Below are 26804 nucleotides of genomic sequence, written 5' to 3' on the forward strand. Positions count from 1 at the left end.
TTATCAGTGGACTTAACTTTTATTGAGGGACAAAAAAGGCTTACATGTAGCTGTAGGTTTTTCCATTCATACTTCCAAAAGTTCAAAAAGGACTGGAAACAAAACTTGCTCCATCATTATTTCAATACCAAAAAGTTGGCTATTTTATCTTTCATGAACAGCAAATTATATAACTAATTGCTATGTTCAATAAATATTCTTTCTGATGCACCAATTAAAGGGAAATATTCAACCAAGTACCACAAAGACCCCAGGAATTTAACGACTTTAATTTCAACTGTTATCCACTGTGTACCAATCCAGAAACTTTTTTTCTATAAAACACACGGCCTTAATTTTGAGTGTACAAGGATCTATTCTCCCAGTCAGTCAAATACCAAATTCTGATCTAGCTCAAATAGTCTACTCTCAAAGCAACTACTTGACACAAAAAAAAAAAATTTAAAAAATCCTCTGGTTCATGACTATCTAAGCAAATTTATCATTACAGAAAAGGCTCAAAGTCATTACTTGTTTATCAAAGTAATAGGTAAACATTTTAACAGAAAGATTAACAAGTTACTTGGAAATGCAGATTTATGTTAAAGTATCCGAGTGTGTATACTACATATGACATGCAAGCTTTAAAAATATCAATGCTCTCTTCTGATTAGTCAGGAGTCCAACTGTTTTAGAAACGAAATAGGAATGACTTCCAAAATGTATCAGCACTTTGGGGTTCTCTATTTTTTTGCTCAAGATGTTTTACTACACAAAAACTACAACAATTACAATATTTAAGAGTATTACAATAAGAAGGGATGGAAAATAGGAATACTTCAACTGAAAATATGTATATTCTAATGAACCAAAGACTTGTGAAAGAGCTGGAAGGAGGACAAGAAAGGCAAGATGGAAGGGGAAAGCTAAAGATCTGAACTTTGTATTTAAAAATCAAGTCCTCAACTGTAACTCTTCTGATCTTCAGTAGCGCCCTGGAAAAAAGCAAAAGATGACACAATTACTAATTACACAATCAAACTATATACAAATTATATACAGGTTATCTCAGCTTAATTGTGTCCAGTTTTTTTTTGCTTTCACATTCAGAATTCCCAATGATCAATTCATGTAACAATGTTTATGTCAGCCAGATTCTGTTTATTCACTTGTATTTTCTTACTTGGACTATAGGAACGGGATCTTGATCGCGATCGGTATCGACTATAATAAGGCGATGGTGATCGTCTCCTTTAAAGGAAATTAAAAAAGAAACCAAACAACATCCATTATGAAAGAAGCCTTATTCACATCACTTCTACAGAACAGAACCACTTCCTTAGCACTGAAAGACTTGGCCTGCATGAATGATTTCTGCTTTGTTTGGCTGTGGCTTATGGCTATTTAACAAATGCTTTTATATTTCTCTATTTGATGTGTTTAAACTCTAAGATATTCCTAAACAAAGAATTTAATAAACTTTCACTAGCCTTACAAACACATGAAGTGCTTTTCCAGATGCCTACAATTCTTGCTGAACAACATTCTCTGAAACCAGATAACTTTCAAAACAGCAAGATGGTTATGAAATGTCAAGCATTAAAAATCCCATCTACAAATAATCCCTTTTTAAACAGCAGTGTGTATCAGCTGTCTCTGGTTCTATATACAGCATAGAAAAATGAGTTCCCTTTTTATCTGTCCACTTGATTCCTGGGGTACATGCTCCACACCTCCTTCACGCAGCAAAATTAACCCCTTAACCAACAGAAAAACCATAACATAAACACTGAAGATTGACTACCTTGAGTCAATTTAAGGGAATGAGGCTTTAACACATGGTTATGCATGTATGCAGAACATTGCTACAAAATTAATAATGTGTTTACTCATCTAACTTTTCAACAAATCCACTGTTACAGAAATAAAATAAAGATTAGATACCTGTATCTGTAGTCATATTCTTCATATCTGTCATATCCTCTGTCATAGCCCCTATCATAATATGAGTCCCGGCGACGACCCGCTCCACCGCCACCACCTCCTCCACTGCTATTAGGGGAAAAGAAAAAAACAAAAACAAAACCCCCTTTATATATCTACTCTCTGAGTTAAATTATTAGATAAGCAACTATTAATTATTTTACATCTTTTTAAAGTGGTCTTGTAGTAAATCAGACACTTAAGACTGTACCAGAAAAATATATAAACAAAATAACCAAATAAAAACACCTTCAAAAACCCCCAGAAAAATGAGGGATTTGACTCCAATTCCCATTAAAATAAAAGCTAAATGGGCACCTTAGTATTTCACAGGCTAAGGATACATTAATTGATCATGCTGGATACTATTTTTTATTAACAGGTTCTTCAGTATTTTTATAAATAAAGATACAATAAACCACAGTACTACATTCTTTATATTAGTAATTTCTTCAACCAGAATCCAGCATTCAGTTTAAATCCATTGGACTTACTGTGTTGGCCTGCCCATGTAGATGCCTGGGGTGGGTGTATGTGCTCTCTTGGTGATTGAGTAATCCACTCGAATCCTCCGGCCATCCAGCTCCATTCCATTTGCATGCTCCATTGCCTGCAGGAGACAAGGAACAGGGAGGTGAAATCTGCAACCTACTGGTAACTATGGAGGGCTATGCACAAACACATTATTTTCCACCAGAAAAACAAGCCCAGAACTTGCCTTGTTTAGACTGGTTACTAGTGCCCCACTGTGGCGACTGGCTCATCTCTCGTCCCCTCGCCTGTCTGCCGGTGGTGTTACAGGACTGCACTGGGGTGTCGAACTAATGCGATTCTCAATCCCCTCTTAAGGGAGCACAGGCTAACCACTAACACAGCTATTCTCCCTACACTTTGTCTTCTACCCATCTGAAAGGTAAACTGAAAGTCAAAATAGCTTTTTTCCTGAAAACTGCATCTTTCCCACCGCCGTCTCTGACCCAGAGGGGACGGGCGGATTCAAAAGCTGTGCAAAACAGTGGCTTCCTGTAGGGTGCATATGGCCGGATTACTGCTCGTCGGCTGCCATTTCATGCTCTCCCAGCCTCCTGCCATCTCCCTTACAAGGACCTACTTCAGCAGAGCTTAGTAAAATGGCGGGTTCAGCCTACATGGATACCTAATTACAACCTTCCTCCCCACTCCCTCTCACAATAGCAGCTCGCTTAAGTGATACACACAAGGGTCTGCGCTCAGACGCCCGTGCCTTCAGAACCGCCCGCAGCCCCTGCACGCACTCGCTGGGTGTTCCAGCCCCAGCTTCTCCACTCTGAGAATCAATACAATGGCCTTTCACAAACTCCAACCATCAAAGTAAGTTTTTCAAAGGAGCACAGCGTACTTTTGAGAATTATATTCATGCAAAAGTAACCTAAAAACCCAAACCCCAACAAATCCACAACAGTTAATTTTAACAGCTAATGATGGACTTGAAAGGATTTTTAAAAATTTGCTTTTTGAATTTTAATATTTTTTGTTAGCTGCTACAGGATCTCTTGAAATACCAATACACACCACTTACTTATCAACACTACGCAGAGCACTTAGCCCAATACACATTATTTTACTTTTTCACGTGTGGAAAAGAGACACTGTTACAATCTTGACTTAAAGAACATAACCACTTTGCTATTTTTTATCTGCACAAAACAACACCCAACCTCAAAACATGATGGTGCTTCTGAGCAGAGTATTTTTTTTTCTTTTTAATAATGAAACATTTCTTCAAAAATCTCAACTCTAACAAGAGCCTTACTGAACTTACATACAAGTCATAAAGGAGATACAGAAACTTGACATCCACATGATTTACCTTCTGTGCCCAAACTGGAAGTGACTGATGATCACTAATGTATTTATCGAGAGTGAGTTTGTATTTTAATAATGCTGTTTGTGTCCATACTATATCGCCACCTAGTGATTTGTGTTCCTGTACAAAATTAACTACATTTAGCCAACTGCAAGGCACAGTAAAGAGCATCCCAAGTCGTTCAACTTACACTCAGGTATATTTTGTGACTAAAATATGCTCCTCAGCTTTAGTTTTCCAGCTTTTTTTTCCACGAGGATGATGTAAATTTAAATACATCTGTGCATACATACTAGGAAAGTATGAGTTCACAAACCTACCAATGAAGGCTGTAAATAACTGGCTGAAAAATTACCCTTCATGATTAAAAGCATCTTTCTGGATATGCAGCAAGTTAACTTGTAACAAATTTTCTGCTGCATTTTTAAGTCCAGTCAACAACTTGCAGAATAGTAAGCTTAGCTGACAAGAAGCCACCTCAAATCCAGAACATCTGGCATGTGTCTTATTTGGTTAAGCCAACAAACACACTTCTTCCAGAGGAAGAGTTCTTTGATAGAGTGAACAGTACAGAGAAGAGCAACATACCAGCAAGAGAAATGAAGATTTTGAGAGGTGCCTGTTTGTTTTAGAAATACATTACATTTCAGTGGATAAAGATTAGTTCATGGTTACCATGCTGCACAGAACTCCTGACATCCTGGTCACAATGTCTAATGTCCTACCAAAGAATAAAACATTAATTTTCTTACGGTTCAGCAGCTGTCAGCAAAAACTGCCAACTGAAAAACTTAAAATAAAGAAAATGTTTAAAATATAGACAAAACCAATAATGTCCCTTATAGTTCTGACCGTATCCTCAAAGGCAGGAAAGCCAAAACCTACAACAATTAATAGTATGGATCACTCACATTCAGTTAATTAGCAACTAGAAACTCCTTCTAAAGAGGTTCCCAGATTCTCTGCACCACTCAACATGCACACCTCAGGTCTCTGAAGTACTTGAGCTGACATTATTTGGTAAGGACTGCTGCAAGATGACCAAAAGCCCTCTCTGAAAACCTGTGTTCACATAACTGATATAACAGTATTCATTCCGTATGAAGGCTGTAAAAATACATTAGTGAGCCTAATCACTGGCATTTCTGTGCTTTATTGAAAGTTGAAGTAGTTTACAAGAGTATTTCAGATTTTACAGTCTTACTGTATGTCATATTCAAAACACATTTCAGTTTCCTTTACTTGCTGGTTTTGGCTATGTGTGACTGCTGTGCTTAGAATATTTGAGTATCAAAGAGAAAAAACTGCATATTCTCTAACAATGCTGAAGACATTCTCAAATACTGTTTAAGATGATCAAATGAAACTTTTAAAAGAAAAAAATCAAATAATATTTGGGTTTAAGACACCCAATGCCCTCTCAGGAGTCTTTAACTGTCAACAATCTATTTTTATTACAACCTTGATTCTTTTCCAAATATCTGATGTCATTAAAAGACTTGCATGGGTCTTGCAAGAGGACAGTAAGGAAGAAAACAGCCTTCCTATAAATATATAATCTTAATTCTGGTAGCAATTTCTCCAGGAAACTTGATTTTTGTAGACTAGAATACACACCTATATGTTTGCAGTCAGAAAATAGAACTAGGACTGGGAATAGCATTGGTTCAATCTTGGATCACATTTATAAAGTTTTAGAGTTTTAAACCTTCAGCAGACTATCCATAATAAGAAATCTTTATTATCTCCAAGGTGTTAGTTTGACAAAATGAGCACTTCCTGAACTACAGTATCATTTCCAGTGGCTCAAAAATGTCAGAAAGCATTAAATTTAACAAATATTTCAATGTCATTTGATATTTAATAGAGTATGTGATGTCTTCTCTATGTATGACCAGTTAGGTAGAGTAAAACAAGTTTGGAAACACAACTTTTAATTAAATGCACAAACTTACATGGGTAGCTGGTATTAGTTAAGCAATCAAGAACCCAGTAAAAAAAATTAAAGACTTTCAGTCTAGATAATTATTTCAATAACTTGACATCACTACAAAATTAGCAACATACATACTGAATACACTTAAATAGTCAAACAGTTTATATTTGTGACTTATTTATATTTATGAGCAGTTTATATTGTGACTTATGTTGAAAATGTGTTCTCACAATTTAAAAATAACTACACAATGTACTGCCTTTCCCCACCCTCCCTCCACTGCAGTTTTGGGGGATTCTTCTTTTTTACCAGAAGTTCTTCTCTACTGTATTTAATGCTGCTGATAAAAACATCATCTCCATTCTACCACAGGTCCAGCAAGGGATGAAAGACACAATGGATTAGATTACCTCCTCCAGTATATTGATTACTCATTCAGTTCATGATTTACTGAGAACAGTTGAAAGAAAATTCTGAAAAAAATCCAATGGAATTAATAAAGGAATTAAGAAACTCATCTTTTTTACACTTGCTGCAGTCTGCTAGGTACAAGTGTCCATTTCACTTTTGAACAACACTCAATTTACATTCTCTAGTTTGAGATTTCAAAAAAGAATTACAATATTGTCAATGGTAACTTTTAAACATACACAATCTTGAGCTTAAGCATTGATAGATTCAATGTATTATCTTTAAAGCATATTTTAGAGCTTCAGAGTCAAGAAATACAGGATTTTAGAGAACCAGAATGAAGAAGTAGATGTTTCTGCAAGTATTAGTAATTCCATGGTATTTCAGAGTCTCCAGAAGTCTTTAATTTATAATTTCAAACATTTGAGACCTTCTAGCACTCTTTTCTGCTATATCAAGGGCTGGTTTTGATACCATGAACAGTATTTAAACCATTTCTTCAACGAGCCATGAGAGTTTCTTCAATAACATTGGTTCTAAACTAGTTTGCTGGCACCACAGATTATATGCTTCTCAAATTGAACTGATAAATTCCATTATTATTCTGGTCTTTAGCAACTGAATTATGTTAATGGTTTGTATTGATTGTTAATGAACAATACTTCAGAAAATGGTTCTGGAAAGATCTTAAAAATTTTTTGAAGAACAACATCTAACATTAGAAAATTCCATATTGCCAACAGCTGCTGTAGCTGATGATGCTTAGATGAGTTCCTCCTACAGACAGTACATTCACAGTAGCCTCAGTTTACTTCACAGTCTGAGCTACTGAAAAGCTGGTTTAGCAGCATATGAAATCCCTGGTAACTGTGGTAAGAACCACGTCCCTAGAACAGCCAGCACTTTTCACTCATGATTTTCTCAACTTACTGTTAAGTAAGATTCTGACACAATCAATTCCTCCCCCATTAACTTAATTTTTTCTCATCCCAGTACATAGAAGTTTGTGATCCTCTTAAACACAGGAAGAAAATACTTATGTGATGGGCAGATGAATATCCTCTATAATGTAGTGAAAATATTGCAAAACAACATTACAACACTGGCTCCATGGCAGTGTTGCCAATACTGAAAACTATATAAGAGAGTGTGAGAAACAAGTCTTGAACAGATGTTTACAGATATTGCCTGTTGCAGGTTGCACATGTGGTTCTGAGGACCTGGAAAAGGGTGGCCAAGACAAGACACTGTACCACCCAAGGCAAATAAGCATACCAAATATTTAAAAAAAACCCCGACTTTTTGAAATAAAACAACTTCACAAAAAATTAAACCCACTATACTAATTCTAAAAACAGGTACATAATGACAGCAACTTTTCAAACAGGCAAACACAGGCACAGCAAAACCTCAGGTTTCTAGACAACCATTAGCCATTCATCAGTCCTTGACATTTACTGTCTGCTATCATACTTTGAACCAAAGACAGTGTCCATGAGCATCTTCAATATGGGTTAAAACCTAAGAATCCAGTTGAATGTTATTTTGTAAACACTATACCACTGCAATAAAACACATCTGATGGAAAAGGAACCTCCTGTCTGATCGTGAAGTTACATATTAACCTCGGCAGAGTTTCAAACAGAACTAAACATATTCTACAAGTAATCTCCTAGATTGGACACATGCTTTGAAAATTTCTCAGTCCTGTTATAGTAAAATGTCTGAAGCTACTGTGATGCTTTGACAGCTTCTCTGTGTAGTAGTTACCAAAACTTAAGCTTGTGCTCCTCTTTATAATCAAGATGCTAATGAACAGCTAACAACAAGGCTGCTATGGTGTCATAACCTGAAATTTGACAACAGTTTAAATAAAAATAAACTTTAAAACTGCCCCTTCTGTGTTTTTAGGACACTGGGAAGCATCAGCTTTAAGAAATGCTATTTAACATTGTCTTTGGAGCTCCAATACATGAAGCTAGTTGACAGCTTAGTCTTTACCACCATACGGACACTGTACAACTTAAGTTTCAGAATCATAATCCATAAAAATATTTTAACTAGTTCAATAACTGATCCAGTTTGTAAAAGTGGTAACAGGGATGACAAAGATCCTGAGGGATTTCAGCTGCAAGAGAATCCATGCACAACTGACACTGATCAATCTTTTAAGTTATAAAAGTTTAAACATAACTACTCACAATTAGTTTTATGTAAAATTTTAGTATCACTTGTATTTCAGAGCGTGTCTGCTGAGAAGCTTCTCTGTGCTAGCCTTCCTGAAGGGCAGTAGTGAAGATTATGGAAAATCATCATTTTTCTGTAGAGTTCTCTCTCATTTAATCCATCTATCTTTAAGAGGGCTGGAATTCAGTTCAACATCTCATTTCTTTACTTAGATGTTTATAGGATGTTGAAGGTTTGGGATTCTGGTTACTGTTTTTGGTTGGAGTTTTTAAAATTATTTTTTTAAGAGGAGTTACTCACTCAGAACAGAAGTAACTCAAGTGTCATTGCTTTTATGCATACTCAGCTTTTCAGACTATCTTCCAAACAGAGAATTGCTTCATTTCCTTCACTGTTCTTCTACAGGGCCTGACATAAAATCACACCTACAGCTATATATCTATCTACATCTATACGTATGCATGTATCAACATTTATATATTTCCCCTTCTTCTACACCAGCTGCCACTTATTGCCATATTCAAATCTGTCCTCAAGGCCTATGAAATAAGTCAAATAAACAAGTTTTTCTTCTGTCCTTCTTGCCAAAGTATTTCAGTTATTTAAGTTCCAGGTGTTGTGAGGGTTTGCATCCTTTCCCCCCTCTTCAGGCACCAACCCGTTGGAGAAAAGAAAAATGGGTTTAATTACATTCCAAATTATTTCAGTTCCTGCTTAAGGCCCTAATTTTTACTTCTGTATTTCTGAATGCAAGTTACATCCCTTTTTGTTTTCCTTTGCATTCCAGTTTCATAGCATCTGCCAAAACAGCTTTATACTAAACAAATTACTTCATGCTATTTACACGGAACAATTTAAGAAATGCATGGTATCACGCATGACCATTGCCCATGGCAACCAGGAAAAAACCTACTTCTAAAGGGATACAAAGCTGTAAAACAGACAAGACTGGTATATGAATGTGTCATGGAATACTGTGCAAATATTTGGGATGTGAAATGTTTTACAAAACAGCCACTTTTTCAAAATCCCAACAAATTAAGTGTGCAAAGGAATACAAGGCTAGGAAGTTAGAAGAGAGAAGGCCATTAAAGACATGGATATACAGCTATCCACCCCATGAACCTCTCTACCCACCTGAGAGTGCAGGAAAATATAAAAGGGACACTAAAGGAAGTTTTGTGTCCTTTTACTTACCTCTATAACCTGCAACAACCACACATATATACATCTACAAAGACTACTCTTCCCATAAACTGATTCTCAGTTGGATCATACCAGAAGTCAAAAGACAAGAACTAAGTATAGTTCAATCAAGTAATCCACAAAAGTGGTTTTTTTTTCATTAAAACATCAAGTAGCATCAGAGTTCTTATTTTTCAGCTCCTGATAGTTTCCAGAGTTGTCATTCTCCCTGCCTTCAATGCTAAATGATCTATAAAGAGAGAAGTCGTATTTAATATGTCCTTATAAATAAACTTAAACGCACACAGAATCAAACATCTGGCCAAACCTATTAATCCATCAATAAGATGAAATTTGTCCCAAAGAGATAATCACACAAGGCAGGCTTAAAGAATTTTTTTAGAGGGTGTCTTTACTTTTAATAGCAACTTAATCTACAAATTTCAGTAAATGTGGTAAAGTTCATGGTATCATTACAGGGCTAAAAAAACTACTGCTTACTGCATATTGTAGTGAATCATAACACAGGCTGCTGTTCATATTCTTCGATTCTTTCCTTGCAGATCAATTATACTAACAACTCAGTCTAGCTATTCACAGCTACCTTTTAAACAACCAGGAAAGCAATTGAAAGGCGCAAATCAAGACAAACCCCACTGTTTTTCAAATGTACAATAACATACCTAAGAGGAGCAAATGCAAAGGGAATCTTCAGAATTTTGATTCAGAAAACAACTTAAAACTTTAGCTTCCAAAATATTTCAAAAATACTTTAGACATAAAGCCTCAAATATTTATTTGCATTTTGAAATAACAGACTAAAACGGAAGTCCAGAGCTCATGGGCGATTTAATACAGACAGCTTATTCTCAAAATCTGCCCACGAATCTGAACAATGAACCCAAATGCGTCATTTGTTTAGAAGTGCCACACTGCTTGAACAAAGCATTTTAAATTAATCTCAGTGTGAGAATCTGCTAGTGAATACACACTCAAAAACCTGAGGTTTTTTTACAGGCAATTAATGAAGATAATGCATAAAGAGCACACCTGAAGAGTAGCAAAGCATGCATTTACCTCTTTAGAATCATCAATTCTCTCAAAATAAACGAAAGCAAATCCTCTTGATCGTCCAGTCCGTTGATCATAAACCACATTGACACCAGTCAAAGGTCCGTAACGGGAGAAGACTTCACGTAAATCTCTCTCAGTCGTGTACAAACTGAGACCGAACACTCCAAGACAGGTATTAGGATCTGGATTAGCCTGGTAACACAAATATTCAACTCCAATTAATTTTAGTTTAAAAAAAAATTAAATATTCTTATAGCAAAAATTATCGATTATAAAAAAATTCAATCTGAAGAAAACTAAACAGGTTAGTACATAGCTTAACACTTTAACAGTTATCATTCTAATTGTAAGATTGTTTCAAAGAGCAACTACTTTCAATGGTTTTCATTTTACAAAAACGATCAAGGCAAACTTCTCATGTTGGTAAAAAACTCTGTTGATAAAATTTAAGCATTTTGATTTACAGAAAAGCTATAGAACAGGAGGAACCCATGTCATCAGTATTTCATACTGAAATTACCAACAAGGGGCAGACACCACATACAAATCTGTGCTGAGAACCGGTCTGCTAGCCTGAACTCCCACCTTCAGCCCTTCTGCATGGTCACCAACAGGCACCAGAGTGCACACTGCCTCCAGCTGCCCACACTACATGTGAGCACTTGAGCTCCTAAGCACAGACAATTGAACTATAACCTAGCTTCTACTGAAACTTCCTCTACATCAGCATTTCCTATCCAACTATACTGAAAGTCAATATTTACATTTTAAGTTAATCTTTCCACTTGTAAACTGGATGAAAGGCACCTGCTTCTTTCATCTTGACAGCAAGAAGTGTTGAAGGCCAGTTCTGTGAAACTGTAATCCAAAAGCATGAGTATTTCTCTAGCACAAAACTTTAGACTCTCTAACATGATGTGAAATAATAAATTTCACTTCAACTAAACAAAGTAAAATATGTAATAGTACAAGGTGTCAATTCTCTCTAAGATTCAAAATTTCTCCACATGCCAGAGAATTCGTAACTAATGCCAAATCCTCTCTAAGAATTATTTTGATCAAAATCAACATGTTTTTCAGTTAGGTGTCTGGCACTTGTAACACTCCATGCAGCAATTTAAAACACCAGCAACAAGCACGGAGATTTAATGTTTCTGCCAAAATAACAACTGGAAGTTGGCACACCTGAAGTTTATATTTCAGTTTCAGATAAGTCATCTATGCATAGTAATTTATGCCTCAGAGCCTGCTTTTCAGCCTGATTCAAAGACTGAAAAGGTCATATTTTCTTCATCGCATTTGCTCAGGAACCTATTGTGACAATAAGATGCCTGCACTATTCATATATTTGAAGTTCTTTTCTTTCAATTTGTCCAAGTTCAAACTTCTTTTTAAGACATGAATCTTCTGTGATTCCTTACTATAGCTGAGGAGCACAAGACCTGGCAGTTTGTAATTCAAAAGTTTCAATTATATATGTTAAGATATATATTTTTTACTCCATATTTCAATCTTATAGTTCAATGGCACTGGTAACTACCCTCATTTTATTACTGAACTCCAGTAAGTATAATGAAATCTGTCTTTTAAATCATTGTTTGGGTAAATTCCTCCACACAGCCATACCTGTTGCCCTTTTTTAAAATCCCTCTTACACTTAAACCTTATTAATTTTTTCTGAGCCAAGAGAAGTACTGAGATCAGTCTGCAGACAGTAAGTGCCAAGTGACAACTGCATCACCACTGGAAGGCCTAAACTGACTGTGGAGGACTGAAGGACAGCTTTTGTATTAGGCTTTTGTACTGCCTCCCATCAACTCACTAAGCAAGCTCTCTCCCTACAAGAAAAGAAGTGGCAAAATTGCTACCAATTTTCCTGGTGTCTTAGGACATTGTTATTAAGGGAATTTCAAATCTGATTTCAGTTTCATTTTGACACTGCTAGAACTACTCCTTAGAATTACCAAGAAGTTCACTGTGAAAACACTCAAAGTGTTTCACAAACTCATTTCCAAGGCAGAAAAACACCTTCACATAGCAAAGCATCCTAATATTTTCTAAAGTAGTAAAGTGGATTCTTCCACCTTTCACCAGAAAGATGGCTAACTCGCTTGAAGTTCAGCTATTTCTGCCAATTTTTCAAGACACTGGATTAATATTTACTTCATAGTGATTAGATGCTGGCAACAATCCATAAAAAGCTACTACGAACATTGCTTCACCACAGCTTAAGCCACTGCATGCTGGAGTCTTGCCCTTTCCCCCTTTTGTCTTCTCCCTCACATTGGTATTACCTGCACCTGGTGATCTGCTTCACCAAGGTAGGCCTGCAAAAAAAACCCTGCATGCTTTTTGACAGAATTAATAAAAAAATTCAGACTAAACCAGATTAAAACTAAAATGATCAGAAACATATCACTGCCCTCAACATGGAAAGGCAGAGTTATGTAGCTATGTGCAGTGACATTCATTTAGATCAGCCTGAAGTGATGTGAAACCAGAAGCTAAAGAACTGAAACAGACAAACTGGAGTGGAGGGCTACAAAGAAGATTAGGGGATTGGAGTATCTCTCTTATGAAGAAAGGCTCAGAGAGCTGGGCCTGTTTAGATTGGAGAAAAGATGACAGAGAGCATCTTATCGATGCATACAAATATCTCAAGGGCAGGCATCACAAAGATGGGGCCAGACTCTCTTCATTGCTGCTCAGTAACAGGACAAAGGGCAACAGGCACAAACTGAAACATAGTACATTCCATCTAAATATTAAGGAAAACTTCTTGGAGGCTGTCTGAACACTGGAACACACTGACCAGAGAGGTTGCTGAGTCTCCTTTTCTAGAGGTGATCAAAACACACCTGCATGTGATCCTGTGGAACCTGCCCTAGGTACACCTGCTTTAGGGTAGGTTGGACTAACTGATTTCCAAAGGTCCCCTTCAACCCCAACCACTCTGCAATTACAAAGGACACTGGGAGAAATCTCAGAATTGCAAGATTTAGTATTTAAATTTTGGCTGGTGTAGCTATACCTTCTCCTGCTCATACAGAGACTTTTCATTTACATTTTGAAAGACTTACTGTGTCTGTTTTTCACAACTGTAAATTTTTCTAGTCTACTATAAAGATTTACGTATTACATAATAACACAGGGCTTTACTTCAAGGTAAACCAAATTAAGTAATCAGAAACATAAAATCACAAGCAACCTTGAACATATGCTCTATAAGTAAATTAACACATGGGAATTTCCTTATATGGATCCCTACGTCAATCTTATCAATACTGTCAGGTTGCCAGCAGTACAGAGGTAGTCTCATTTTTGTAAAGGTTACATATACTTGGAACTGCAAGGAAAAAAAAATAAATCAGAGCAGTTCAACTTTTAGAGCTGACGGAAGCCCATGTCACCGTATCTGCACATACTGACTTGCAACAGAATGTTTTTCAACTAATTTCTACAACTTCCCTTCCAGTTGCAGACCCAAGAAATAAGTGCCCAGCTGTAAGGACAGGGATTACTCTACACATACCACCCACTCCCACTCAATTTTTGTATCCTCCAGTGACAAAACAGCAGGTTAAACTCGGCCTGCAAGTAACCTGGACTACACTGACACAAGCAGCAATTGTATTGTTGATACTCAGCCTTTTTGAACATGACATACTCTGCTGCCAGTGTGCCTTCTCCTGTTGGACATTGGAGAATGACTACGGCTCCTTCGACGTCGGTACTCTGGTGTGTATGATCTGCTTCGAGAACGTCTCCTATGGGAATGAGAATGGGATCTGGAGCGAGTGTAACGTCTGTGCGAATGTCTTCTGGACCTGGATCTTCGACAAAGAGAAAGCCTTCAGTCAGGTCATGCATATGGTCATAATGTATCAAACTGTAAACCAGACATTTTCTAGAGAAAGATCTTTTCTTAGATGATGCAATACAGCTAAAGCCATTAAGCTTCTTCTACCTTGCACATCTAAAGATTGCATGGATCTCTAATAATGTGCTCAGTAGCAGAATTTTTAACTCTTGGACAGTCCTTCTGGCATACGCCAAGGATTATATTCACAACTGTTTTCAGGAACTTCAGAGTTTAAACTTTCATCAGCTTGGCTGCTTATTTAACTAAAAACCACACAATGACACAAACTAGATATGCCGCACTGTAAAGTACTGTTTTGACTGAAAGATTGAAAAATCTGGCAGGACTACAGTGCTGCAATATCTACAAGCGAAGTTTGTCTAGGCATGAATATTACAAAAAAAATAAAGCAGAACCCAAACACCTGCTCTACTCCTCAAGCACTTCTTTGCAAACATCTTGCTGACAATAAGCTGTTTAAAACAGTAGTTAATCATCTGGCTAAACACTGCAAGAAGAGAAGAGAAACTGTAACATTAGCTGAACTTCGGCAATTAAGAACATAGCAACTCTCTCAGTTACTCTGGTAAAAACGTTATAAATAGAGAAGAAAACTTACTGATCTCTCCCAAGAACTGGGAAGGGGTAACAATGTAAGACTATTCCTTTTTCCCCTCTAGTGCTACAAATGCTGTTTTCTGGTTTCTGTCTCAGTTGTTAAAGAAAGATCCACTAGCTCTCCTCATTTTCATCAATATGTTGGTAAAAGGCAATAGAGAAGATAGGTAGTATAAATCAGGCAATATTTATGGCATAATTAGAGAAAAAACCCAAGACATGTCTCTTCTGATCCATGCAAGCTCCATCAGAACCGAGAGCTATAAAGCTTTACCCTCTATTCATCCATACTTGTGGTAGAGGACACAGAAGGACATGTGCAGCACTGAAAAATTAATTTAAATCTTAAAACTGTCATAAATCAAGAGCCTATCCACACCCAATTTAAGACATAAGTTTGGGTTATGTTTTTAAAGCCTCCAACAAAAGAATGTCAAGAACATTTACAATGTTTTCCAGTATTTCCAACAGTTAGATAGCTTACTCTTTTTTTTATGTAACCCTGATGCCTTTGCACCAGGTCTCACTTGACCTTTTTTTCCCCCCCCCATAGGACAGGTCCACACAAGAATTCCCCCATAAAAAATTTTGGGAGAAGGAAGCGGGAGCTTCACAGAATTGAAATGCAATCCATTCTCTCTCTTCTGGAAGAGAAAAATCTACATATTTTAGTTGGAATTTCTATGTAACTACTTCTAATTATCATATTTTCTCTATTCATGACCACTTCCCAACTTTGTCCACCTATATAACCACAAACAGGCAAATTAACATATCTCTGTTAACACATCCCAAAAAGTTTATAGTTTTTACAACATGGGAAAAGAAATTTCATCAGCCTACCAAAATAACAGCAGTAACACTGAGCTGGCATGAATGACTTTCTGAACATACCTTGATTTTGATCTTGACCTAGAGTGCGATTCAGAGTGTTTGGAAGCCCTCGATGGACTGCGAGATCCTGACCTGCTCTCTGATTTTACACGAGCAGGACTCCCAGCTGGAGATTTTGACTGGGAGCGAGACTCCTAACAAAAAAGACAGTATTAAAAATGGTATTGGTTGTGTAAATGCCTAACTCCTAACATTTTAAGTACAGTAATTCTATTATATTGATTGCTCCTGAAAAACAAATGGTTAGGCAATACCCTCCAAAATAAATTTCATTTTGCTAACCCACTGTTAATATTGTATGCTTGCCTCAAATAGGTCCCTGCTTGAACCAGATCACCGATTCTCTATTAACTAAGTAATCATGCAAATTCATCTACAACTTGATCATACAGACACTGGAACATAAACCATACATTTACTTAACCTAGGACCCATTCATTCTTCCAGATTCTTTTAATTCTACTTCACTCTTGCTTTCTACTTTTCTTCATTCTTCATTGAGTTTTTCATTTTTCATACTTCGTGTATTCTTCCCCAATTCAAACAATTCATTATAGCCTTAAAAAATATTCAAGTGCTTCTATCTGACCAATCTTCTGTTCAATTTTTTCCCCCATTCAATTTTAATTTTCTGATCTTTAATACTTTTCATTAGCCTTCTTTTATCTTGATTTATCTTCCACATTCTTGGAAAAAACTCTTCAATTTCTTCACGAACATTAACCTTAATGGAAAAAGAACATTTAGTATATTTAAGCACGTGGGGATTATAAAACTCTGCTGGAGTTCAGATGTTATCTACCAAATTGAAAAGCCAGCAGGTAAAGTGCAAGAAACTATTTTATAAAACAACTTTTTTAAAAAAGTATCTTTAAAACTGTATAAGTGTCTATGTTCTAACAATAAGCTTACTGAGTTCTCAGTGTTTTACTGTATTTGCAAAGCTACCCTCCTCCCCTCTGAGATTTTTTTTTATAAGATACATAGATACACTAAAAACTAATTTGCACAAATATATTGAAGTATTGATATCAGTGATTTCCCCCCCCCTCTAAAATAGTAACCATGTGCTTCTCAGTATTGAATATCCCAAATATTACTCCTACAGATTACTAATACACTCCCAATTCAACAGAATGGCCAAAAATTTCCCATCAAAGCCTATCTATGCACATACTTACTCGCATAATACATGCACATAGGTATAAGCAACATAAATTATTATTCTTCCTATATTTTCTTCCTCATTGTTATCCTGTTTTCCTTATATAATCCATACAAACTAAGATGTAGAATTGTATAGTTAAAGCAATCCAATAGAAATAAAAACAGGAGGGGTTTTTTTCTTGCATGGTAAGGCACACAAGAGAAAAACTAGGAAAACAAGCAAACAAAGAGCAGGTTAGGATTTCCTCACATTTTATAGTGTACAGCATTTCTAGGGAGCTTAGCTATAAAAACCCCTACAGAATAGTAAGCTATATACATTTGTAACTTCACAATATGAAAAAACGCATAGCAAAAATGCCTAGTTCCCCTCCCAAATGTGTTACATTTCATGTTTATTTGCATGATTTCTCCTCCTGACTGTCCTCACAATTTCTTCTCTTTCTTACTCTACCTATGTCCAGATTTGCATTTTCTTTTGCAGTTAAAATTCTTCGCTACTTTGGACTAGAGTTCTTTTTCAAAGCATGTTGTCCTCATACTTCAAGACAGTAAATTCACCAGAAATGGAACCTGAGAGGCTCCTTACTAACAGCTACCATTGTTTCACTACCATTCCCCTTTACCTCAATAAAAAAAGATAAAGGACTCATGGAGAATGTAACCTACTAGGATGACAGGCCTGCCAAACTTTAACAATGAAGGCCAAATTCAAAGCTTGGCTGTGACATGTAATTGGGTCTGTGTAACAGGTTACCTTATGAAGATGGCTAGGTACTGAGCTAACTACAGGGCTTCACTGAAATAAATTAGGTACATGTCTTTAAATAATACTAAATTTGATTTGGCGTTTTGATATTTGAAATCCACTGTTTGCAATAAAGTAAAATTTCTCTTACAACCACTAACATGATTTTTTATCACCTCGCCTCTTTGTACGTTTCAATGTTTGACAGCCTCCTAAATTCTTCTCTTTGTAACTCATACCTTGCAACAATTGCCAATTTCTCTGGGAACTATTTGTATTTCTCTCCCTAGTAAAAATGATCAGTAATAAAGACTGTGACATTCAAAGTGACATCAGATTTAGAAAACACCCTTCAATAAAAAGACAAAGAATTCACCCTCCTCAGACACTCCTTCTTCATAAGGATACTGCATTGTCCATACTTTTTAATCTGAAAGATCACTTCTTGAACAAGAACTCTGGAAACTTGAACAAAGGCAACCCCCCCATCCCACCCCCTGATCCTGCACAACCTAGGAGGGTTGGGAGGTGCCAAATATACCATATAATTGCTCCTACACAATGTAGAAGTTAGCTTAGTGTTCTTAGCTATTCAAATGAAGCATCTTATAATATCACCCATAGAGTCTTCAATAATATCAGCTATGATGCCAAATCTGTATAAAGTTGACAAAAGCAATTATTACATTAATTTCATATAGGTTAAGTCCTTTTGGACGTATCTGTTTAAGACCCTCAGGGGCTGTATTCACAAATATACACCTTGAAAACTGCAGTGACAGAGAGGACCATGTAAATTCTTAGAGATTTCAAACTTCCTCAACCAAGTAACTGCAGATGTAAACTGCAGTTGAAGAGAGATTACCTGATAGCAGTTGTACATTGTGATTGGCAAGCAATTACATCTCATCTTCTGATTCAACAGAGTTCACCTAGTTACAACTCCCACAATGCTTCTAAAGGAGACTAAGGGAATCACAATAACCTGCAAAAGTCTAAAGACTGAAGGATGATGCTGAAAAATTACCTATTAATATTTGTATCAGCAAGACTACTGATTTAGTATTAAGGGATTCAGAACTTCAAGAAGTCACAAAGAGATTTTAAAGAATTTTTCTCCTCTACTTCCCACTATAATTAAACAATTAGCAAGCTGTATATTAGTCCACACCACAAACCAACCCAATTGTTCTTCACGAATTATTTATATCCATTCTGCAATACGTACAACCAAAATATTCAATATTCTTAGTATGTCATCTTTAACATAAGAAATCAGACAACTCCATTACCACAACGCACTAAAATACCTGAATTTTGTACTAGTCTTAAAGCAACCTATGCATTTTCATCTTTGCTCTGTTCTTACCACAGAAACTAAATATCGTGTAGGAGAGAAAAGACTAGAATTGCACTTTGGATTCACAGCATTTTCTTATCTTTCTGTTCTGAAGATCCTCAATCATTTAAGGGCCACAGATGAGACTCAGCTTAAACTCAGGTCCTCAACCCACCAGCTTCCTACAAAACAGTACCTATCTTAATGCCTTGGGCTTCATTAGGCAGTCACTACTTTCACCCTTACAACTTGCAGGCAGGTAATTCACTATCCCCATGTCAAACTACCTAGATTTGCTGTCACCAGAGCCTTGCAAGAAAAGAAACAGAGCTTTCTAATATTCTTCAGGTCAGACTTCCCTTTAAAAAAAATACTGCATCTGCCACTAACACCTTTCCAGGAAAAGCCTCTCCTCAAAACACAAAAAAACCCCACCCACCCAAACAAAAAACATACACTCCCCTCCCCTAATAATTACAAAAAAATCCAGCTCAATTGTAACAGTATGCTTCTTCGGAGTAAGATGTAGTGGTTTCCTCAAATACACACCAGGAAATGGGACTAATGCTTCACCAAGAATTGGAACTTGGAGCCAAAATCGTAGACAAAACACAAAATCTAAGGCTTGTAGCTTCAGTTACTGATTCTCTGGATAAAATGCACAGCTAGAAACATTTAAAAAGAGCACTGAGGAATATTTTTAACCCTTGTTACCTTCTTTCTTCTCAGGAAGAGTAACAAACCAAAGTGATATGAAAGGATCTCTCCTCCTTCCCCATTACTCCAGGATCATATAAACCCAGACACTGAACAATTATTAACAACTTTAGATGATCCATCTTAGCCAGGCATCAGTTCAGTCCATGTATTTCATCCACACTGGTAAAACTGTCTAACTGATCCTAAAGTTCTACCTACCATTTAAATTCCTTGCATTTTTCAAAATAAATCCTATTTTCAAATGTAATTACTATTTTAAAAACATTTAAAACACTTTTACGCAAAGGAGAACTGCAGAAGTCTTGAAGAAATATTCTTTCAATTTTCCAGTCATCACAAGAAGGTATGATAAAGAACACGGGGAGAACCACAACAAAACAAAACAAACGACTGTCCAACCAACCAAAACCCCCATCAAACCAGTGAAACAAAACAACCCTCTGTTCTTTCACACTACTCTTCTATCCTGAACTTGTCATGCCTTAACTTTCACAATTTCAGAGTATTACTGAATGGCTATCAAAATTTAGAGTGAGATGCTAACTAAAAATACTAACGTAAGTTTAAATTAAGTTTTCTATAACAAAGCATAGGAAATAAAAAAACCCCAAAATATTAAATAACACAGAAATTTCAGGTGAAATTCATTTGACCTAGGGTGAAAAAAAAGGACAGGACAAGTGGTCTAGCAATACTATTTCCAAAAATCTGTTAAAAACTCCTATCCAAACTAAAAAAATAAATGAAGTCGAGCTCTATTAAAAGGGGACAGAAAAATACAAGCAGTCAAAGAAGAAATATGAATTTAGCAGCAGCCCACATTCGCTGGATAAAACTATTAAGCTAGTGACATCTCACTTACGAGGACAAGATTACATTTTGGCAGGAATCTACCAACTTTCCTTGAAACTCACAAGAGAAGTTAAATCCTTTTTGCTTCATACTGAGATCTGTCACTATACTAAAAATAAAACGGATCCCTTAATTAGCTAATCTTCTATAAATATTACAATAGTAATATAATAAGCTTCTGTATAAAAAGCATCTAGTAAGTTGTTACCTTGAAGACATGGATATCTTAAAAGTTATTAATATAAGCAAACGATGTATTTCTCAATGACCCCACTTAAGAAAGAAAAGGCTTCAGCAATAAAGTTTTGGAAATTACAAGCTAATCTTCTCACTGAGGCTTGAAAATACACCTCTTCAGGGAGCGTTCTGTAGTCGTTCCTCTACCACACAGAAAAGACAGCAAAAAGAATTTGTGTTCAAAAGGAGCAGTCTGTCCAGTTCACAAGGTCCGGAAGAATGCAGAATTTATTAAGCTTGATTAAAATAACAAAAAATAAAAATTGGACTTCCAGAAAAACGCTCCCACATTGGTCAATAAACACTGCAGGGTGATCACAGCACTTTCCAAGCAAACGCAGAGCCCTTGAGCATTAGCAGTCCATTGTGCTTGTGTTTGAAAAGGTGTGGGAAACAACATTCCTTCCTTTCCATAGAGGTAGCAGACTGCCAATGCAGGAGAGATGGAATCTAACAGCTAACCTCGAAGGGAAGCTCGACCCTGACACCTCTGGAGTTTTTTGCTTTTTTTTGCCAAAGAAATCATCTCAAAGTTGATCAGTTAGATAATTCCATATGTATTTAAGTATTGTGCATCCAAACTTCATGAAACATCAGGCCCTTTTCACAGCTAAACTAACCCAAAAGCCACTTGTGTACCAATGAGACATGTATACTTCCTTCAACAAGATGGGCCACGTGCAAAATTATACATTTCTGGAAGTGTCTTATTCGATTATACTACTTATCTCACAGTAAGATCCCACGTAGAGCAGGATCATTAGAGTGAAGACAATCAATAGTTGCAAAATGGAATTTTACCTTTGTTGTGGTAAAACGTTTTGCCTATTTACACAAACATCACATTAATACTTGTAGAAAACTACCGAACTCTTATGATTGCAGAAATCAAATGTTACTAGAAGCTCAAAAGAAAAAAACCGATCAAAATTTCAAGTAGAGCTACTGAAGCGCAGGTTTGTTCAGATTCTCTTTTTTCACTGCTCTGGGAAACATCTAAAGTTGCACCACAGACCGAACACCAAATTAACAATAGCCTATAAAAAAAGAACAAAATATATGGAAGGAAGTAAGAGTTGCCTGCCATATGATAGAAATGAAAGATGAAAAAAGCCTCATTTGTCTAATCTGCTCACAAAAGCATTCAATGATGATAAAATACTTTCGACGTCTCCCAAACCAAGTCACTGGATAAGAAGCACAATTTAAAACCTTTTTTTATTCTTAATGTCTATAAACTTAGCTCTAGCACATCCACTATATTTTTAATTCTTCGGTCAATTTCTTTCCATTAAATCACGATGCTTCAGGAGGGGGCTTTCTTCTGTTCAACCAGCCACATTCTTAATAGAGAACTTGCTTAAGTTGAAACAAAATGACACAAAAACAGAGCAGATGTTGATTAGTCTGAGCACATTTGATTAACACTTGCTTTAAAAAAAGTCAATAAAGGAGTGAGTTCAAGAAGGAAAAGCTCTACAGTGATTTCACCCAATACTTTAGAAATGGGAGTTTTAAAGAGTACAAACTAAGCAATTTCATTTGAAACTTATTTTCGTAATTATTAATTTCCTGTTCAGATTAGTTAATATGATTTTAAAATAATGAATTAGTGGCAAAGCACATACTCTTACTGTCAATAAAATTAGCATTTAAAAAAAATTCTGCTCATACTCAGTTTTCACTGAAGTGCTTTTGGGACAATATGCATCGACAGATGAGAATATAAAAGGCCGTAAACTAAACTTAAAACACCCTTACTCCTTTGGCATTCACTTTTTAAAAGCACATCACGCTAATTACCACTTAAACTGACAGGGAGTGGAAGAATTGAAAGGGTACTCAGAATTCTTATTTGAGCCAAATTCCACGAAAAAAGGTTCCTTACAAACTTTCTTCCAGCTTCTGCAGTTCTTTCTCCCAGTGAAAACTTCTGCTTTACTCTCAGTGCTCCATGTCTGGATGTAGCAAACTGAAGCATCAGGACATTCAGTGCCTGACAGAGTCCTATCCAATTGGGAACAGCAGACTAAACACTACAGCCTCAAAGCTACATGTGCTTAATTTTATACCTATGAGCACTTTCAGTGGGAATGAAATAGAAAACATTAGCCTGAAATATAATTTATTACTTCAAGAATTTTAGTACCATCAACATAAAGCAGTATTGCTGAAGAAGAAAAAAAAAGGCTTACAAATGTTCTTCAGTACAACCACAAAACCTCCAACTAGAAATCAATCAAGTACCTGCCATTATACTCAGTTATTCCATACTGATTGAGAAATTTCAGTGTAGGGAGCAAAAATTGAAGAAGTTTTCCAGATGAAGACTCAACACAGTCAGCAGTTCTTTCCAACAGGTAAATTTCCCATCAACAAAAAAAACCAAACCAACAAAAAACTGATAAGCAGAAGCCACAGTAACTGCTACTGCAGGACTCTTCAGACTTCCTGTACTCTCAACTACATTTGGCAGGAGGTGGTGTGCAGAAATACTGTAAGTACAGAGCTGTAATAGCTTTGTAACATAAACAACAGATCCATCAAAGAGCCCAAAACCACTGTTCTGACAATCAGCCTAACATAATTTCTTTGCTAACAATAACTCACACTGGGAATACAGACAAGAAAATAATCCTTAAAGACATAAATCTTGACTGTAAAATGGGAGATTAACATCCTCTTTAAAAAGGAGAAAAAAACAATCAAGCATACTCATTGCTTAAGTTTCTGAAACTTGTTTCCCCTTCAGTGATCTGTTTATTTACCCCAATACTGCTTAGCTACATAGCCACCTTTCGTCCAAGCAATCAACACAAGAGCAGGTTTTGTTTACCTCACGTGAGGAAGCAGCAGCAGTTATTCCATAGCTAGGTAAAAAGCTTGCAGCCTATTGATTTTTTTTTTTTTTAATCACCACAAAAATGGCAACAATAGTCACATCGAAGTAGTTTTTGGAAGGCAATGCCGTTCTTCCAAGATTTTATTGCTTGTTTCCCCAGACAGCAACTATATATGTAACTGCAAGGCTGCTGTCACCGGATCATCAGAGAGTCACCAAGAGAATGCTCAGGTGTTTCTCTAAAGAATCTCTTAAAAGGACAAACGAAAAGAAAACCTCTGCAAAATTAAAAAAAGTAAAACGTGATGGAGAAGCACACATTTCGTTCCTGTTTCAAGCAGCTTCTAAATCCTGCTTGCCTTGATCATCACTAGAAAAAACAAAAAACAAAAACAAAACCACAAAAACACTGAAAATGGAAAGGACCTGGCACACGTGTACATGAAAACCCGCAGCCATCAGAGGGAAGACACAGGCCTAACGAAGTTACAAAGCCACAGCAGCTCGTTCGAAGCCTTCAGCTGCACGATCGATGACTTTCAATGGTTTAATAAAGACGGCCAGACCTCCCCAGTGGCCAGAGGAATCCCGGCCCGAGGCAGCTCCTGGGCCGGGAGAGACCGCGCACCTCGCACAAAAGGACGCGGGGTCCCTCCTCTTTCGGGCGGGAGGAGGCCTCGGCGGCCCGGCCGCGGCCGGGGGAGCGGGAACGGGCAGGAGAGCCACCCCCGGGCCCGGCAGCAACAAGGCGGCTCGGGACCGCGGGAAGAAAATAGAGCAGCGGGGAGGAACGCCGGGGCTACAGCAGCGCCCTTTGCACAGGATCAGCCTGCGCTGGCCGGGCGGGAGCCGGGCCGCAGCACCGGGACCCCGTGCCCGCATCCCGCCGGGACGATGGGAGCGTGTGAGGGAGAGACCCGGGCAGCGGAGAGGGACGCGGGCCGTCACCCACGGCCCAGGCAAGCCTCGGGCGCCTCAAGGAGCCATTTTAGAGCCAAGCTGCGCTGCCCCCACCCCCGCTAGAACCGAGGACGCCGAGTGCCACAACCCACCGCCCCCGGGTCCGACTTCCCTCCCTCGACACGGCCCGCGCAGGGGAGGCCACTCACCCTCCCCTCGAAGTTGTTCTCCTCCACGTCGCTCATATCGGCAGAGTCCTGGCCACGGGGCTAGGGCGAACGGGGGACGCTAGTCCCAAATAGCAGCAACAAAACCCACGGCCGCTGTTATCGCCGCCGTTACCGCTATTGCCGCTATTATCAGCACCGCCACCGCCGCCTCCCGCCCGCGCCTCCCGCACCGCCGCAAAATGGCGCCGCCGCGGCCGCTCCGTCTGCGCCCGGCACCGCTCTCGGGGCGGGGCCGCGCCCGCCCCTCACAAAGGAGGTGACGAGCGCTGCGGGGACACCCGCCGCGCATGCGCGCCCCCGCCGCCGCGGGAACGAGCGCGCTGCCCCCCGGCCCCGCCCCGCCAGGTGTGCGGATGTCGCTGCGAAATGTGGAATATGTAAACACATGTTCTTAAGAAAGGATGTTCTTTGATGTCTGATATTTGTGAGCTTTCAAGCCTAATCAGTAAAAAGGGAGATTTAATCCCTGAAACAGGCAGCTGATAAGCAAGCGCTAAGTGATGTCCAGGCGTTAAAAAGACAAATGAGCTGTCGGTAGAATTGCCTTGTGAAGGTTCAGGGCTGGACATATTTCAATGGTATCCGACCTAGAGGGAGATTAACAAAGCTTGGGAAGAAGGATGTGCCACTAATAGTGGACACAAAGAATGCAGAATTCACGGGCCACAAGGACATTTGGCAGAATTCCCAAGATAAGGAAGAAACTATTGAAGACAGCTTGACGACTGTGCTGAAGCAGCTCTGCCTGGGTAAAAGGTGATTCCGGCAGGGGGAGATCTGTGACCGGCTCACAGACCACCGACTAAAGAAACCCACCGATTCAAAACAAGAGAAAGACTGAGCATGCGGGCTAATGAGCATGAGAAGTGAGAGAATGATTAACCAGTAGAAGATAGAATACTAATTAGTAAGAGAAGAGGTAACTCGTAGCCAAGGAACATTAGCGCCTTTGTTTGCTAAAATGTATAATAGCGAAAAGTTTGGGGGGGGGGGGGGGTGTCGTCGTGAAGGCTTTGTGGATTTCCTACCCAGCACCTCTTTCTGCACAGAACTGTCCATAAATCAAATACCTCCACTCTGTGTGTGCACTGGCCTCTTGCACACCTGGCTGAAAGGAACTTATTTTGGGACAACACGGGGCAGCTCCTGCCTCTTCACACACAAAGGCCTCCTCCTGTCTCCTACGAGGACTGCTCCTTCACGCCATAAAAATTATCTGCCTTGCTCCTGTGTCTCCTTATCTCCCCCAGCACATTCTCTGGGGTTCTGCTCCCACGCTGCAAGGAAGAATATTTATATGGATGTGTTATGCAACCATATGAATTTGTATGGATCCATGTCATCAGGGGTGTTTTCTTATGACAAGAGGATATTTAATATGCAAGGCTGGAGGGCTCCTTTTATTCTGCACACTTTGAGGTAAAGTCACAGAATCCGGTCTTGAGTGGTTCTGCAAAACAAAGGCCTAAATTTTGACTTGCAATCATGAGAATTGCATTTTAACCATGATTTTATGAAAAGTTTTACCCTTTCTGCTCTGTCACCTCAGAAAGGAGAATCGCTGATCCTGTATCCTATGCAGTTTTGGTGCTTCTTCCTCCAGCATGCACCAATAGATACAGCAGCTGATACCTTGCAGGCATTTGAGGCTAGGTATATAGTTCCTTAAGTCAGAGCCTTTCCCAAGATGATGAAACAGCTAAACTTGCTCTGTCAGTGCAGGAAAGCACTGGATTCCCAACATGTGCTTTGTCCCAGTGGAGATGTCACATGAGCACTGGTAGCCAGTAGTCA

At 38.1% G+C, this 26804-nt stretch overlaps 1 protein-coding gene across 4 annotated transcripts; it reads right to left on the reverse strand.

Moving 5' to 3' along the window:
- On the reverse strand, positions 1–25268 carry TRA2A (transformer 2 alpha homolog). Of its 4 annotated transcripts, none has more exons than XM_014894342.2 (8): positions 24990–25268; positions 15976–16109; positions 14269–14434; positions 10605–10793; positions 2457–2572; positions 1924–2028; positions 1163–1230; positions 1–974 (listed from the first exon to the last, which is right to left on the reverse strand). In XM_014894342.2, exons 1-8 carry the CDS (start codon positions 25023–25025, stop codon positions 964–966), a joined length of 825 nt encoding a protein of 274 aa, XP_014749828.1. In that variant the 5' UTR covers positions 25026–25268; the 3' UTR covers positions 1–963. The 4 variants fall into 4 exon arrangements, with proteins under 4 accessions (XP_014749828.1, XP_014749827.1, XP_088019167.1 ...); XM_014894341.2 differs by having other exon boundaries at positions 1924–2031; XM_088163041.1 differs by having other exon boundaries at positions 14269–14428; positions 24990–25232.
- Between the last annotated feature and the right edge of the window lie 1536 nt (positions 25269–26804).

This window comes from Sturnus vulgaris, chromosome 1 (assembly GCF_052056855.1).
Source record: "Sturnus vulgaris isolate bStuVul1 chromosome 1, bStuVul1.hap1, whole genome shotgun sequence".
In the NCBI taxonomy this organism is placed as follows: Eukaryota; Metazoa; Chordata; class Aves; order Passeriformes; family Sturnidae; genus Sturnus; species Sturnus vulgaris.